This window comes from Megascapheus bottae, chromosome 13 (assembly GCF_031878675.1).
Source record: "Megascapheus bottae isolate mThoBot1 chromosome 13, mThoBot2.hap1, whole genome shotgun sequence".
Taxonomy (NCBI): domain Eukaryota; kingdom Metazoa; phylum Chordata; class Mammalia; order Rodentia; family Geomyidae; genus Megascapheus; species Megascapheus bottae.
The window spans coordinates 59,629,329-59,644,001 of NC_143521.1; the positions used below are offsets into that span (position 1 = coordinate 59,629,329).

A 14,673-nucleotide genomic window follows, 5' to 3' on the forward strand; every position below is an offset into this window, starting at 1 on the left:
ATCGTGGTCCTTCAACTCAGGGACTGGGCACTGTCCTGAGCTCTTTTGCTCTTTTGCTCAAGGCTAATGTTCTACCACTTTGAGCCACGGAACTGAATGTAGCTCATTGGTAAAGTGCTTGACAGAAAGTACATCCTGGGGTTGGTCCCCAGTACCAAAACACAAACAAAAAAATTTGAGCCACAGCTCCACTTCTGGTTTTCAAGTGGTTAATTGAAGATATGAATCTCACAGGTACTTTTCTGCTGAGGCTGACTTTGAACTGCAGTCCTCAGATCTCAGCCTCATGAGGAGCTAGGATTACATGAGCCACTGGTGCCCGGCCCCCTCTAGTTTTTGTTGTTGTTGTTTTTGCCAGTCCTGAGCTTGAGCTCAGGGCCTGAGCACTGTCCTTGGACTTTCTCAAGGCTAGAGCTCTACCACTTGAGCCACAGCGCCACTTCTGGCTTTTTTCTATGTGTGTGGTACCAAGGAATCGAACCCTGGTCTTCATGCATGCTAGGCAAGCACTTTAACCACTAGGCCAAACTCCCGGCCCTTCTTTCTCTAGTTTTTAATAGCTATATCTAGTGGATTGTACTTACTGGGTCTTACCAAGAAAAGGAGTCTAACTTCCTGTGCTTGATCAGCTTTCTCATTTCTTGGCTCAATCCCTTGATCCATGCCTCCAGCCTGGTTTTGTACTGGTTATTTGGGGGATAGAATCTCATGGATTTTTCTGCCTACACTGGCTTTGAAATGTGATTCTCTTAAGTAGCTAGGATTATAAGTATGAGCCACTGACGTCTGGTTCAACTTCATTTTCCAACAGCTTTATCAAGAGAAAATTTATATACTAGAAGCTTTGCATATCACAGTCTGACAAATTTTGACATATGTATGCAACCTTGAAACTGTCCCCATAATTGAAATAGTGTACATATCAACCCCCCCCTTTATAATGATGACCCCCACCCTAAGTCCACTCGCTTTTTGTCACTGTGGGTTGATTTTCATTGTCTGAAATCGGTGTTTTGGTGTCTGGATTCATCTGGAGCAGTACTGAGCCCCACACATGTTAGCCTGTGTTTTGTATAACTGATCAGTTTTTATTGCTGAATAGCATTCCATTGATTCAGTGTATTCAAATTTGTTCATAAGCTCATCGATTGTTCCATTTTGGATTGTATCAAGTTTGGGATATTATTGTGCCTAATAATATATATTCTATATATGGATTTATACGTTGTGTCTTGGGAAAACTGAGAGTCAAATAGCTGAGTCAGTGGTAGGGATATATTTCACTTCTTAAGTGCTGGTTCTACCATTTGACATTGCTCACATCAGTGGATAAGAGTTTCATTTTCTTTGCATGCCCATCAGCTCTTGCTTGAGTTGGTCTTTTAATTTAGCTATTTTGGCAGATGCATAGTGGTTCTAACATCATTGCTATAATGACTAATAATGATAGGTATCTTGCCGTGTGTTTGTCATCCATTTTTATTTTGTGAAGCATAGAGCCTTCTCCAAGTTTAAAGGGATTGATTATTTTGAAAATTCTTTATGTATTCCAGATACAAGTCCTTTCTTAGAGATATCCTTCTCAGTAGTTTTTTCCAAATTGTTGTGTGTCCTTTCATTCTTTTGACACCTTAATTTTTTTTGCCAGTCCTGGGGCTTGAACTCAGGGCCTGGGCACTGTCTTTGAGTTTTCTCAAGGCTAGCACTCTATCACTTGAGCCACAGCACTACTTCTGTTTTTCTGTGCATGTGGTACTGAGGAATTGAACCCAAGGCTTCATGCATGCTAGGTAAGGACTCTAAAACTAGACCACACCCCAGGCCCACCCTTTAATTTTTAATTTTTTTTTTGCAGTATTGGGGTGCTGAGGACATTTCTAATTATGCATCCTACCCCTTGAATTATTCCCCCAGACAGTTTTATTTTTAGGGTTAAAAAAATAGGGTCTTACATTTATGCCTAGACCAGCCTGGACAAGTCTCTTTCTAGTTATGTTTCCTGCATGGAAGGATGACAGGCACATGCCACTACACTCAACCTTTCCTGGTTGAAATGGGATCTCACAAACTTTTTGTCCAGGCTAGCCTTTAACCACAAACTTCCTTTTCTTTTCTTTTTTTTTGCGAGTCGTGGGGCTTGAACTTAGGGACTAAGCACTGTCCTTGGGCTTTCTCAAGGCTAGAGCTCAAGACTTTCTCAAGATTTGAGCCACAAGCACCACTTCTTGCGTTTCCTATGTATGTGGTTCCAAGGAATTGAACCCAAGTCTTTGTACATTATAGGTAAGCACTCTACCAATAGGCCAAACTCCCAGCCCTAACCACAACCTTTCTGATCTCTATCTCCTTAGTAGCTATTGTAGTTGGGACCCACTGTTTTAATGCTTTCATTTTTTTTTTTTTGCTTGAGACAGTCTTTCTATGTAGTCTAGTTGCCCTCATATTCATAATCCTTCTACCTCTTTTACCTGAGTCTCTAGTATTATAGACAAGTCTCACCAAGTTTGGCTACTGTACATTTCTAATAAGTTTTTTGATTGGGTACGTCCTTTAATACTGTTAGGGTTTGTTTTTATTGTTGATATTGTTGTTTTTGCCAGTCCTGGGATTTGAACTCAGGGCCTGAGCACTGTTCTTGGACTTTCTCAAGGCTAGAGCTCTACCACTTGAGCCATAGCACCACTTCCAGCTTTTTTCTATGTATGTAGTACCGAGGAATTGAACCTGGGTCATTGTGCATGCTAGACGAGCACTCTACCACTAGGCCAAATTCCGGGCCTCAGTCCTTTTGTATACTCCTGTAGAACTGACATGTTTTCCACAAAGTCTTTCCCATGGGGAGGTGCCAAGAACCTTTGCCCTCCTTGTATTTGCCAGGAGCCACATTCTTCTATCCAATACCTCCTTATCACACATGGCTTTAGATGTCCCTTCTAATGTTTCTGTATCAGTGGGGCCAGTTTTTGTCAGTGTCCTCACGTTACTGTTGTGCCATTATGCTGCTGGCTGAAGATGGATCAATGTTATGAAATTCAAAATATCTAACCTTTCACATTGCATTTTTATTCGCTCCCTGGTGTCCTGAGTTCTCAAGTTTTCTTCTAGGCCAATGTTCAATTTCTCCTCAGAAGTTGCAGCTGTACTAATTGGAAATGTTAAAATCTAGGCATTATTGAGCTGGATTTTTGTTTTGGTTCTTTGTGAGTTCTTTTCCTTTTCAGTTTTCTTTGCTTTTCAAGGTCTCACTGGTATGTTTGTCCTTCCTTTTTAGTATTTATCTGGGTCAAAGCCAAACCAGCATCTTGTATTCCTATAATATAATAATGTTTTAGTGTGGCCTATGAATCCCTGTGCTCTCATGCATTTCTCGGCCTTCCAGCCTCTGTTCCAGTTCCATCTGATCCCTGGCTGCATCGCTGGTACCTGTCAGATCTGTTCAGTCAGCATCCATTCTACCCAAACTTAATGCTGATCATCCTATGTATATTTTCTTAAATAGTAGGTAGGACACTTCCTTTTTTTGCTATTTTAAACTTCATATCGATATTGTATTACACTTACATTCATATGATATCCTGTGTTCTTTCAGCATTGTTTTTGAGATTTATTGGTTCTGACAGGGCAATTCTAATTCATTTATCTTGTCTGCTACATAGTATATCATTGCATAATACCAGTTCATTTCCATTTTTGACTATTAAAAACAATATTGTGAGGAAAAGTTCTGCTGTAATGAATGTTCTTGAATATGCATAAATGCTTTCCTCATGCCACCAGTACTGCCTATTTGGAACGCTGACATTTAACTCTATGGCTTGTTCTTGCTGGTAGTAGGACTCAAGCCTCATTACTCTGTAGAACACATAGAAATTGTATTTCTAGACTTTTTTTGGGGGGGGAGGTCAGTTATGGGACTTGAACTCAGAACCTGGGCTTTATCCTTGAGCTCTTTAACTCAAAGCTAGAGCTCTACCAGTTTGAGCCATGGCTCTACTTCTGATTTTCTGGGCATTAATTGGGAATAAGAGTCTCACAGACTTTTCCTGCTTGAGCTGGCATTGAACTCTGATCCTCAGATATAAGCCTCTTGAGTAGCTAGGATTACAGACATGAGGCACCAGTGCCCCGCATTGGACTCCTTAATTTTAATAATTTTAACATTTTTCTGTTAAGTGTGGATTTGCATCTTATTATGGATTTTCATTACTTAAACTGCTAATGAGGGCAAATATATTTTCATGTTTATTGACTATGCAATGATTTGCCTATGTACTCTTTTGCCTAATTTTCATTTAATGGGTTTTCTTTTTCTTAAGTTTTTAAAAGATCTCTGTGTATTGTGGATATTAGTCTTTTGTTCATTTGTATAAATCTTTCCTTAATCTATGGTTGATTTCATGCTAGTCTGTGTCTTTTTTTCCCCTAGTCCTGAGGCTTTTTTTTCCTCTGAGTTCGGGGCCTGAGCACTGTCCTTGGGCTGTCTCAAGGCTAGTGGCTAGTGCTCTACCATGTGAGCCACAGCACTACTTCTGGCTTTTTCTGTGTATGTGGTAATGAGGAATGGAACCCAGGGCTTCATGCATGCTAGTCAAGCACTCTACCACTAGGCCACACTCCCAGCCCCTAGTCTGTGTCTTTACAGATAGTCTTTGCTTCAGTATCACAAAATGTAGTCCTTGTGGTTTCTGCTTGCTTTCGGGTTTTGTTTTTGTTTTTGGTCCATCATGGAGCTTGCCCTCTGTGCCTGGATGCTGTCCCTGGGCTCTTCAGCTCAAGGCTAGTAGACTGCTTGCCTACTTTGTACATGAAGCCCTGGGTTCAATTCCTCAGTACCACATAATACTAAAAAAAGAAAGTGACACTGTGACTCAAGTGGTAGAGTGCTACCCTTGAGCAAAAGAAGCTCAAGGACAATGCTCAGGTCTTGAGTTCAAGTCCTCAATTAGAATTTACCTTCACCTCGTAAGTGGCTGGGACTCTAGGCATCTACACCCGACCCTGGCTTTTCTGAGTCTTACCTAAGAACCCCACTCACATAGACATTGTAAAGACTCTTTTAAAAACAAGTTCACTTTTTATACTAGGTCTTTAGTCCCACTGGAGCTCATGTTTCTAAAGGGATATGATAGAGATGTGATGTTTGTCTACTTAGTCAACTGCATGTTCCACATATCACCATCATAAAAGCTTGGAGTAATGTATATGTCTGTCATCTGGCATTTTGGCATTGTGTAGTCTTGTTCTTGACAGTCAGTTCTGTGTTGCTGGCATACTTTCTTGCATGCTTGACTTACGCAGTCCCAGTGGAGGTGTGTGTCCCCAGGGGTCCCTGTGCCGCTCTACTGTGATGCTTCACTAGCAGTCACCTTTGCCCCAGTGTTTTATCTCCTGAGGACACAGTTGTCTACATTACAACAGGTTGTGACAAATGTCAGCCTGTCACAAATGTCATCGAAGGATAAACAGGAAAGGCTGGGATTTGAGTTAGTGATGGAATGCTAAGTGTATCTGATCTATTGTGGTGGAGGGACATTTCAGAGAAAATAAATAGCATTAATTCTGGCAACTTAAGTTCCTCAGATGAGTTATTTCCCCCATTTCCCCTCAGCAGCCTATGTAGTGTGTCAGAACTACCTAGGTGGGGATGTGTGTGTGGAGAACTGGTACTTCTGTAATAGCACTCATGGCAGAGTTTGGATGAAACACATGGAAGACATTCTAAGGAAGATCTTACTAAGATTGCTTTGGGAAGCTGGCACTGGTGGCTCACACCTGTAATCCCAGCTACTCAGGGGCCTGAGATCTGAGACTCTTATCTCCAATAAACTACTCAACAAAGCCAAAAGTGGTGCTCCTAGGAACTGTTCTGGCTGAATCTTGTGGAGTTTGATATATTTTGAAATTTTGCAAAACTTACGCCTAACAGAGTTAAACGTGGAGGAAAAGTTCATTTACGACTATGCAATAGGGGAGAGAGATTGAACTCAGTACCAAATCCAGCAATGGCATCTGGGGTCTCTTAGAAATGGGCAGTGAGGGGTCAATGCATTGAAAGATACGAAGAGGAACTTGGCTAGGTACCAGGGTAGGAGGATTCTTAGGGAGCACGCTAACCTCAGCCACAGTCTTGGCTGCGGTGTTAGCAAGAGACGATGTTCATCTAGAAGTTTTCAGTCTGGCAAGGCCGCCCCTTTCCTGCTCTTTAGGGACACAGTAGGATCTCTGCTCTGTAATTCTTGGGGTCTCACAGTCCCTGATTAGCCTATTTTCTTCTCCTATGTTTACAGTATACATAGTACCCCACCTATTAGTTGAGGTAAACCAGGAAAAATGTTTGTGTCACTTTCCTGAAAGCAGAAATTATCTTTCATTGAACAAAACATTTCATAGCTTGAGTACAGTTTTGAAATACTGTCTTTGTGTATTTCATTTGCATACCTCTTGCTGCCAAGAAACTCCCGGCCCACTGGGCTGAAGTCTGCTTCTTCACAGAGTGTGTACTGCTGAGAATAAAGGAGTCTTGCTCAGCTCTGGCTTCTAACTAGAATTCAAGAAGGAGCATAGCAGAAACAAAAGCACCAGGCACTAGAGGTCAAAAGGTGCTGTGCTCTGTGTTTTTCAGTTTTGTGTTTCAGATGGTTCCAGGCAATATCGGGATGCCAATCCTTGCATTTGCAAGTGGGTTCTTAGCAAGAACACACTAAGTGGGGGGGGGGGGTTCGCTCTGCTCATTGACAGCCCCCCTGCTTGGGAGGGAGATGGCTGGCTGGCTCATCCGGCCTCTTTGGGGGGCTGGTGTGCGACTTAGGTGGCACTGTGAAATGGTTCTGGCTCTAGCCCCTATGGATTAGAACCAGGGTGGGGTAGACAGCTGGAGGAGGGCACACACCCTACAGGGCCTACTGCTGAGAATGCCTGGAGGAGGCGGGATGGCCAAGTCAAGTGGTATTGTGTTTAGACGCCAAGCCTTCATGGCCCCATGGGTCCAATAAGGACATGTGGACCCTCTGATGTGTACATGAACAGACCACCTCCAGCCCCACCATTCACTGGATCCTGGAGGTGAGCTGTAACAGGAACAATCCAAGGCCAGGTCAACAGGGAAAGTACAGCTGAGCTTCAGGACACAGCAGTCACCCTGGCTGAGATCAAAGCCAGGCTATCAGGATACCAGCCATGGGGAGATCACAGAATGGAGTCCTTTACTGCAGTCCTTTAAAGTGTCACAGAAGCAGAAAAGACAGGGAGCACAGGCAGAGGCAACAAAAGCCAGAGAGGCAGGGAAGCACCCACTGGTGACATAGAGTCTCCTATGCTAGCGCCATGGGGTCATGCGGACTCCACACACACACCTAGACACTGTCTTGGCAAAAAGGACACCTAGCAGAGGGAACAATGACCAGAGAGGGAGAATGCTCAAGCCACATTGGTGGAATGCTTTACCTCAGAGCCTACACCAGGAGTCAAACTCCCACCAATCCATGTCTTCTTTTATCTACTCAGATAGATAGAGTAGTAAAGGCTATGTTTCAGCTTTTTTGATTTAGAAACCTGAGGTTTGATCTGATGATGTAAGTTATGGGACAGGCCCAGCGTTCCCCTTTTCTTTGCTCTCATTGTCCTGAGTTGCATCCCAGAGGACCTGGGAGACGTTTTGCTCAGTTCATCTCCAGTGGAGATGCGCAGCCTCTCTCCATGTACTTCATGAAAGCAGGAAGAAGCGCCCTCAGCAAGCACCTCCACTCATCTCTGTGGCCTTGGAATGGCCCCTGCTGGCTGGAGTAATGGGACTGGTAGTAGGAGCTTAATGACATCTGTAGGCCATTTTCTAAAGCAAAAAGGGAAAGAGAATTCTGAACAGATCCCAACAGAATTGTCCGCAAGTAGCAAGAGCTGTTTTGTTTTATTCCTGCCATCAGCTGAGATGAGTTACAACTTTGAGGTTTTTATCTTACCCACACACGCAAGGGCATGCTTGCTAGGCACGGATTCTATTGCTTAAGCATTGCTTATTGCTCAAGGGTTGCAATTTTTAAACCTAGTCCAAGAGATCAGTTTAATCACTATCTCTTTGAAAATGGTACTGGGGTTTTGAACTCAGGGCTTCATGTTTGTTCTAGCAAGTGTTCTACTATTTGAACCATAGTCTTATTTTTCAGATAAGGTCTCGTTTCCTCTTGGAGCCGTGTCGCCTTAGACTAGTTCTCCTACCTCCACTTCCCAAGCAGCTGGGATTACAGCAGTGAGCCACCACACTTGACTCAAAGTAATGCCTTCTTTGCTGGTTATTTGATAAATGTACTTTTATTCCTGTGGATTGCTCCTGTGTACTAGGAATGTAATAGGAGCCGAGGACACAGTGAGGACTGCCCTGCCCTCAGAACCTGCTCCCCGTGAGCTGAGTGTGGCTCCTTCCTGTATTTGGCAGAAAGGAGCCTGCACTGCCACATTACTTCAGGGCAAAGGACATCCAGTGGGCCTGAGGCCGTCTGTAACCATGCTGTACTTCTCCTGCCCTTCCAGAGGCTACAGGCTGTCCCCTGCCAAGGCCGGAAGTGGTGCTGAGGCTCAAGTGGTAGAGCTCTAGCCTTGAGAAAGTCCAAGGACAGTGCTCAGGCCCTGAGCTCAAACCCAGGACTGGCCAAAAAAAAAAAAAAGCTCCTGATACTGAATTACTCTAAATTCTCATTTTTAATATTTATTTCTCTATTGTTATTATCAAGGTGATATTCTGCTGGCACTTTCCTTCCAGCTGCCAGTGGGAAATGTCTTCATGGAGTATGGGTGGGTGGAAGCATGGATGCAGCTACCCACCCACTACCCGCTGGCACTCCAGCATCGGAGACGCTGCGATGGCTTGTTTACATGGGGGACTTGGAGGTGTTTTCTAGCTGCTCCCATGTACACATTAAGAGCAGAGGACTTTATACTCTGGAGGCAAAGGACATTCTATGGAAGTTGTCCCTATTTGCTTTCGGTTTCCTAGCGTTGGCACTTTCTGACAGTCTTCCTGCTCTGTGCTTGCATCACACTCATGCCATCCGCCAGCACTGAGATCCACTGTAACACTGGAGAGAGGACTCATAAGCACGTCTTGCCCATGGGATACGAATCTAACATGCGACTTTAATGTTCACATGTGGATAATACAAACGGATCTGCATAAGGTTTGTCTGGCTCCAGCGAATTCAGTCAAAGGCTCTCCCACGCGGAAGCATTCCGATACTCTATTTGATGTTAGCTGGAGTGGTCAGCTCTTTATCTGAGCTGGGAGACACCCCCTCCTGGCCAGGTGGTATCTGCCAGAAGCTTTCATTTCTTTTCTCCTCCTTCTCAGGAAAACACAGCCCCTCCTATGTGTTGTGGTCTCTGAGCTCATCTGTGTTCAGAGGAGTGATGTCTAAGTTGGATGTTGTCTGGAGCAGTTCTATGGCCACCATACATCTTCCCAATGTCCCCAGGAAGCTGCTGTTGTCCCTGAAGCCCTTGTGGAACTTCCACAGTGCTTCATGTGTACATGAACAGACCCCTCTGGTTCAACAGCTGGAATGGGGAGAGCCATGGAAAGTTTGCCTAGACTGATGCCCTCCTCAACAAGGCATGGCTCAGCTGGTAGTGCGCCTGCCTAGCAGGTGAGGGAGGCCCTGAGTTCAAATTTGAGTATACAAGAAGAAAAACAAGGATGTTTACAAAAACAGGACACATAATTCTGTGGGTGTTTCCTGTGTCCTTTGTAGGAAATTTGCTATTTTCCTAGATTTACCAATCAGGAACCTTTCTGAGGTGGTCACCCCTTCTCTCAGATTACCCGTCGTCATGTCCTCTTGAACCCTGTGTGTATAATTTGCCTGTGTGACATACATGGTGACAGATATTTGTGTATTGTGTATTGCTGGCCCTCCGCAGACTGTGTGTCATGTATGTGTAATGGTGCTTAATGAGAAAGCCATAAGCAGAAAGGAGGTAGTCAAAAGTGGCTCTTCATGTCTGTGTATGCGTGCATGCGCACTCTGTCTTCGTTCACTGAGGTCACCACTCAGCACTAACCAGGCTGGGTGCAGCAGGAAGGGGAGGCAGAACCGCAGATCTACAGTGCTGGGCTGGCTCCTGTCCTCATGAAGAGGTGGGGCACTCAGAAGCATCGTGATAGATGTCCAGACTGCCTGAAGAGGGAGGGTCCTGGTGCTGAGGCCTCCAGAAAGAAGAATCGGATGACATTGGATGATTCTGACAGATCAGTGTTGAGTGGCTGTAGCAAATGAGCCAAGGCACTTGTAGATGCTAACAGGGAGAACTGCCGGGACATGTGGGACCCCTGTTGTCTTCACAATTTCACTATTCCAAAATAAGAGTTATTTTTGTTTAAAGAAGGCGTGGGGGGGCCGGGAGTTTGGCCTAGTGGTAGAGTGCTTGCCTAGCATGCACGAAGGCCCGGATTCAATTCCTTGGTACCACATGCATAGAAAAAAGCTGGAAGTGGTGCTAAGGCTCAAGTGGTAAAGCTCTGTTGAGAAAGTCCAAGGACAGTGCTCAGGCCCTGAGCTAAAGCCCAAGACTGGCAAAAAAAAAAAAAAAAAGGAGGCGTGGAACAATAGACAATTTCATGAATGTTTCTTTCTGGTGCACTTTACCCCCGCCCCAAAAAATATCTCGTTCTATTTTTAATAGCTGACTTACTTAGCTTTAATAGTTCTGGTCTCTCGATGTATTTGGGATACTTCATAAAAGCAATTCTTTGTCTCCTTTAGTGATTTTGTGTCTCTCTTGCCTTGACTGTGAGTGCATAGCATTTATCCGGCTTATGTGACAAGGCTGGCACTGCTGGAAAAAGGCTTGTTACTGGCTTGAGTGCTCCTCCATAGTGATGCCAACTCTGACGCTGTCCCAGCAAGCGCCAGACAAAACGGCTATCACAGGAATACAGAAGAGAGGGCAGCATGTAAGCCATGTAGGTCATTTGTCCTTCTTTTGGGAACTACCTGTTCAATTCATTTGCCCATTTATTGATTAAATTATTTGTTCTTTTACTGTTTAATCTTTTGAGTGCTTTATGTAATCTGAATACTAGTCCCCTGTCAGATGAATATTTTTCCCATTCTTTTGTGTGTGTGTGTGTGTGTGTGTGTGTGTGTGTGTGTATGTATGCACGCACATGCGTGCACTAGTACTGGGTCTTGAACTTGAGAGTTCATATACTTGCTTATGGCTAGCATTCTACCCCTTGAGACACAACTTCAGTTCCAGGTTTTTGGCTTTGAGCCACCATCTACAGATCTAAAGAACTTCCTTTATTGATGATTCCAGAGTAGGGCCACTGAGGACAGACTCACTTAGATTTCATTCGCTTGAGAATGTCTTCAGCTCACTTTCCTGCCTGGCTGATGGATTTGTTGAAGACAGCTCTGAACTGACAGCTCAGCGTTCTCTGCACTTGCAGGTTACTTGCTATCCTACTGTCTGCCTGTGCATGGCTCCTCTGTGTACAGCTAGCTCATTGCTCTGCTCTGCTGCTCACGTATTTATTTCTCTCATGTTTGCCTAATGATATTTCTGGTCATGATTTTCCTTTATCATATTTAGTGTTACTTAGCTTCTGGAATTAGGAAAAAAATGGTATATCCCTACATTTAGAAGAGATACTAATGCTTGAACTCAGGGACTAATGCTCTTCAGTTTTTCTTGCTTATGGCTGGTACCTTACGATTTAAGCCATGTATCCAATCTAGCATTCTGCTGGTTAAGTGGAGATGGAGTCCTGAGGACTTTTCTACCCAGGCGACCTTCAAACTGAGATGCTTTGGGTCTCAGGCTCTATAGTAGCTAAGATTACAGGCATGAGCCACCAGCATCTGGGTAGTTATTCTTTTTAAATTTCTACAAAAATTCATTTCTTCAGAAACTAAAACAACTTTTTTGCCAGTCCTGGGCTTGAGCTCAGGGCGTGAGCACTGTCCTTGGACTTTCTCAAGGCTAGAGCTCTACCACTTGAGTCTCAGCACCTCTTGCGGCTTTTTTTTTCTGTGTGATGTGGTACTGAGGAATTGAACCTGGGTCTTCATATATGCTAGGCAACACTCTACAACCAGGCCATACTCCTGGCCCCAAAACAAAACAAAACAAACTAGGATGAGGGGCCAGGAGTTTGGCCTAGTGGTAGAGTTCTTACCTAACATGCACGAAGCCCTGGCTTCAATTCCTTGGTACCACAAACACAGAAAAAGCCGAAGTAGCGCTGTGGCTCAAGTGGTAGAGTGCTAGCTTTGAGCAAAAAAAAAAGTGTCCAAGAACAGTGAACAGGCCCTAAGTTCAATCCCCAGGACTGGCAGTAAAAGAAAAAAGAAACTGGGATGAACTGAGCTCTGGTGGCTCAGTCCTCTGCCACTCAGCAGGCTGAGATCTGGAGAATCATGATTCAAGGCCAGCCAAGGCAGAAAAGTCCACAAGACTCCATCTCTAAAATAACCAGCAAAAGTGCCGGGAGTTTGTCCTAGTGGTAGAGTGCTTGCCTAGCATGCATGAAGACCCAGGTTTGATACCTCGGTACCACATATGTAGGAAAAAGCCAGAAATGGTGCTGAGGCTTAAGTGATAGAGCTCTAACGTTGAGAAAGTCCAAGAACAGTGCTCAGGCCCTGAGCTCAATCCCACGACTGGCAAAAAAAAAAAAATAATAATAATAATAACCAGCAAAAAACAGGACTGGAGATGTGACTCAAATGGTAGATAGCCAGCCAAAAAAAGGAAACCTAGTGAACACGAGCACCACTGGTACTGATAAAAAAAAAAAAAAAAAAAAAAAAGATGAAAATCTCTGCATAGCACCCTTTCAGGTTTCTGGGGGACCTAAGAGTGTCACCTGTAAGATGGCAGGACTGGGGCCGGGAGTTTGGCCTAGTGGTAGAGTGCTTGCCTAGCATGCACGAAGACCCGGGTTCAATTCCTCGGTACCCCACATACATAGCAAAAAGCCGGAAGTGGTGCTGAGGCTCAAGTGGTAGAGCTCTAGCCTTGAGAAAATCCAAGGACAGTGCTCAAGCCCTGAGCCCAAGCCCAGGACTGGCAAAAAAAAAAAAAAAGATGGCAGGACTTTGGTGCTCAGCAATTGCACAATAACAGAATTCATTCAGTCTAGTCACAGTAGGCACTACTGGCCACTACCCAGGGTCAGAAAGCCAACTTGAGTGGAAGGAGGACAGGCTGCTACCCCAACTTGTGGAGCCCAAAGCACAGATACCTCATAAATGTCCCAAGGGCTTTTTGGAGACGCTGTCATAGGGGGTGCTGAGATGCAGCTGCAGCCACCCCCAACCAGTCAGTGTAAGACAAGAGGTGCCAGGAGCCAGGCAGAATCGGTGCAGAGACAAGGGCCAGAGAAAGCATGTTTTTAAATTAACCTGCAATATTACAGTTTCATAGTAACGCACGTTGATTATGTTACGCAGAAACTTTAAGTTAACTGAGTTTATGACCTAGCCAGCCATGGAGTTACTTCCTGAGTGACCATAAGGATCACCGGGGCACCCGTGCTTAGGGGTGTTTCAGTGCTAGACAGTTGTACTACTGTGTTATGCTCAGGCGTGATAGAGTGTACTACTTATTTGGTTCATGTTAAAGGCAATATTATGCATTTTCAATATCATTAAATGGTATACATATAAAGCAGATATTTCAACTAAAGCTATTTTCCTCTTATTATTAACAGAATATCCAAGGTATCTCCAAGCACCCAATTCAGATTACCAAACCTCAAAACGTTAAAGGTAATATGTTCCTTCCTACCTTGTTAAAATCAGGAGTAACATTTTCAAATTGCTTTTCTACAAAACTCTCCTCACTCTCCTGAAATTCTCTATGTTTGCATGACGAGCTTCTAAATGTACGTTGAAGGAATAAGAAGTGGTTGAAGGGTGTGGTGCCTGCCTCTTAGCAGCTGCTGAGCGTAAGAAGCCAGTAATTACACCGGGAAGCAGTGCCCTCCACCAGAAAAACAAACAAACACAGACGACACTAGCTCATGTGAAGGTTTCTGGAAATGTCCATGAAAGTATGCTCACATTCTTCCTCCATCTAGCACTTCTCTGGTTAATTGGAGATGGGAGTTATTCTTGGTCTTGGGGCTTGTACTCTGGCCCTGAGCACTGTCCTTGAGCTCTTCAGCTCAAGGCTAGCACTCTACCACTTGAGCCACAGCGCCACTTCTCACTGTTTTTGGTGGTTAATTGGAGAAAAGAGTTTCATGGACTTCAGTGTCTGGGCTAGCTTTGAACTGTGGTCCTCAGATCTCAGCCTCCTGAGTAGCTAGGATGTCTGCGTGAACCACCAGCCCCTGGCTTGATGGTCACATTTCTTTTTTTTTTTTTTTTTTTCCAGTCCTGGGCTTGAGCTCAGGGCCTGAGCACTGTCCTTGGACTTTCTCAAGGCTAGAGCTCTACCACTTGAGCCTCAGCACCACTTCCGGCTTTTCTCTATATGTGGTACCAAGGAATCGAACCTGGGTCTTCATGCATGCTAGGCAAGCACTTTAACCACTAGGCCAAACTCCCGGCCCAATGGTCACATTTCTTGAAAAGAAAAGGCTTACATATGGCAAATTGGTTCTGTGTTACCCCCTCCCAAGAGTGTTTGTGCTGCTCTGGCTGTGGGTGCTGGCCGGGGTGCCCCAGCACTTCACAG

The 14,673-nt window shown here is 44.5% G+C and overlaps 1 protein-coding gene across 1 annotated transcript in view; it reads left to right on the plus strand.

The window, feature by feature from the left end:
* Poln (DNA polymerase nu) overlaps positions 1-14,673 on the plus strand; it is an 85,730-nt gene that overhangs the window by 44,947 nt on the left and 26,110 nt on the right. Inside the window, exon 15 of the mRNA XM_090343922.1 lies at positions 13,703-13,760. Within this exon, the coding sequence (XP_090200048.1) occupies positions 13,703-13,760 (58 nt within the window). The remainder of the gene's footprint in view (positions 1-13,702; positions 13,761-14,673) is intronic.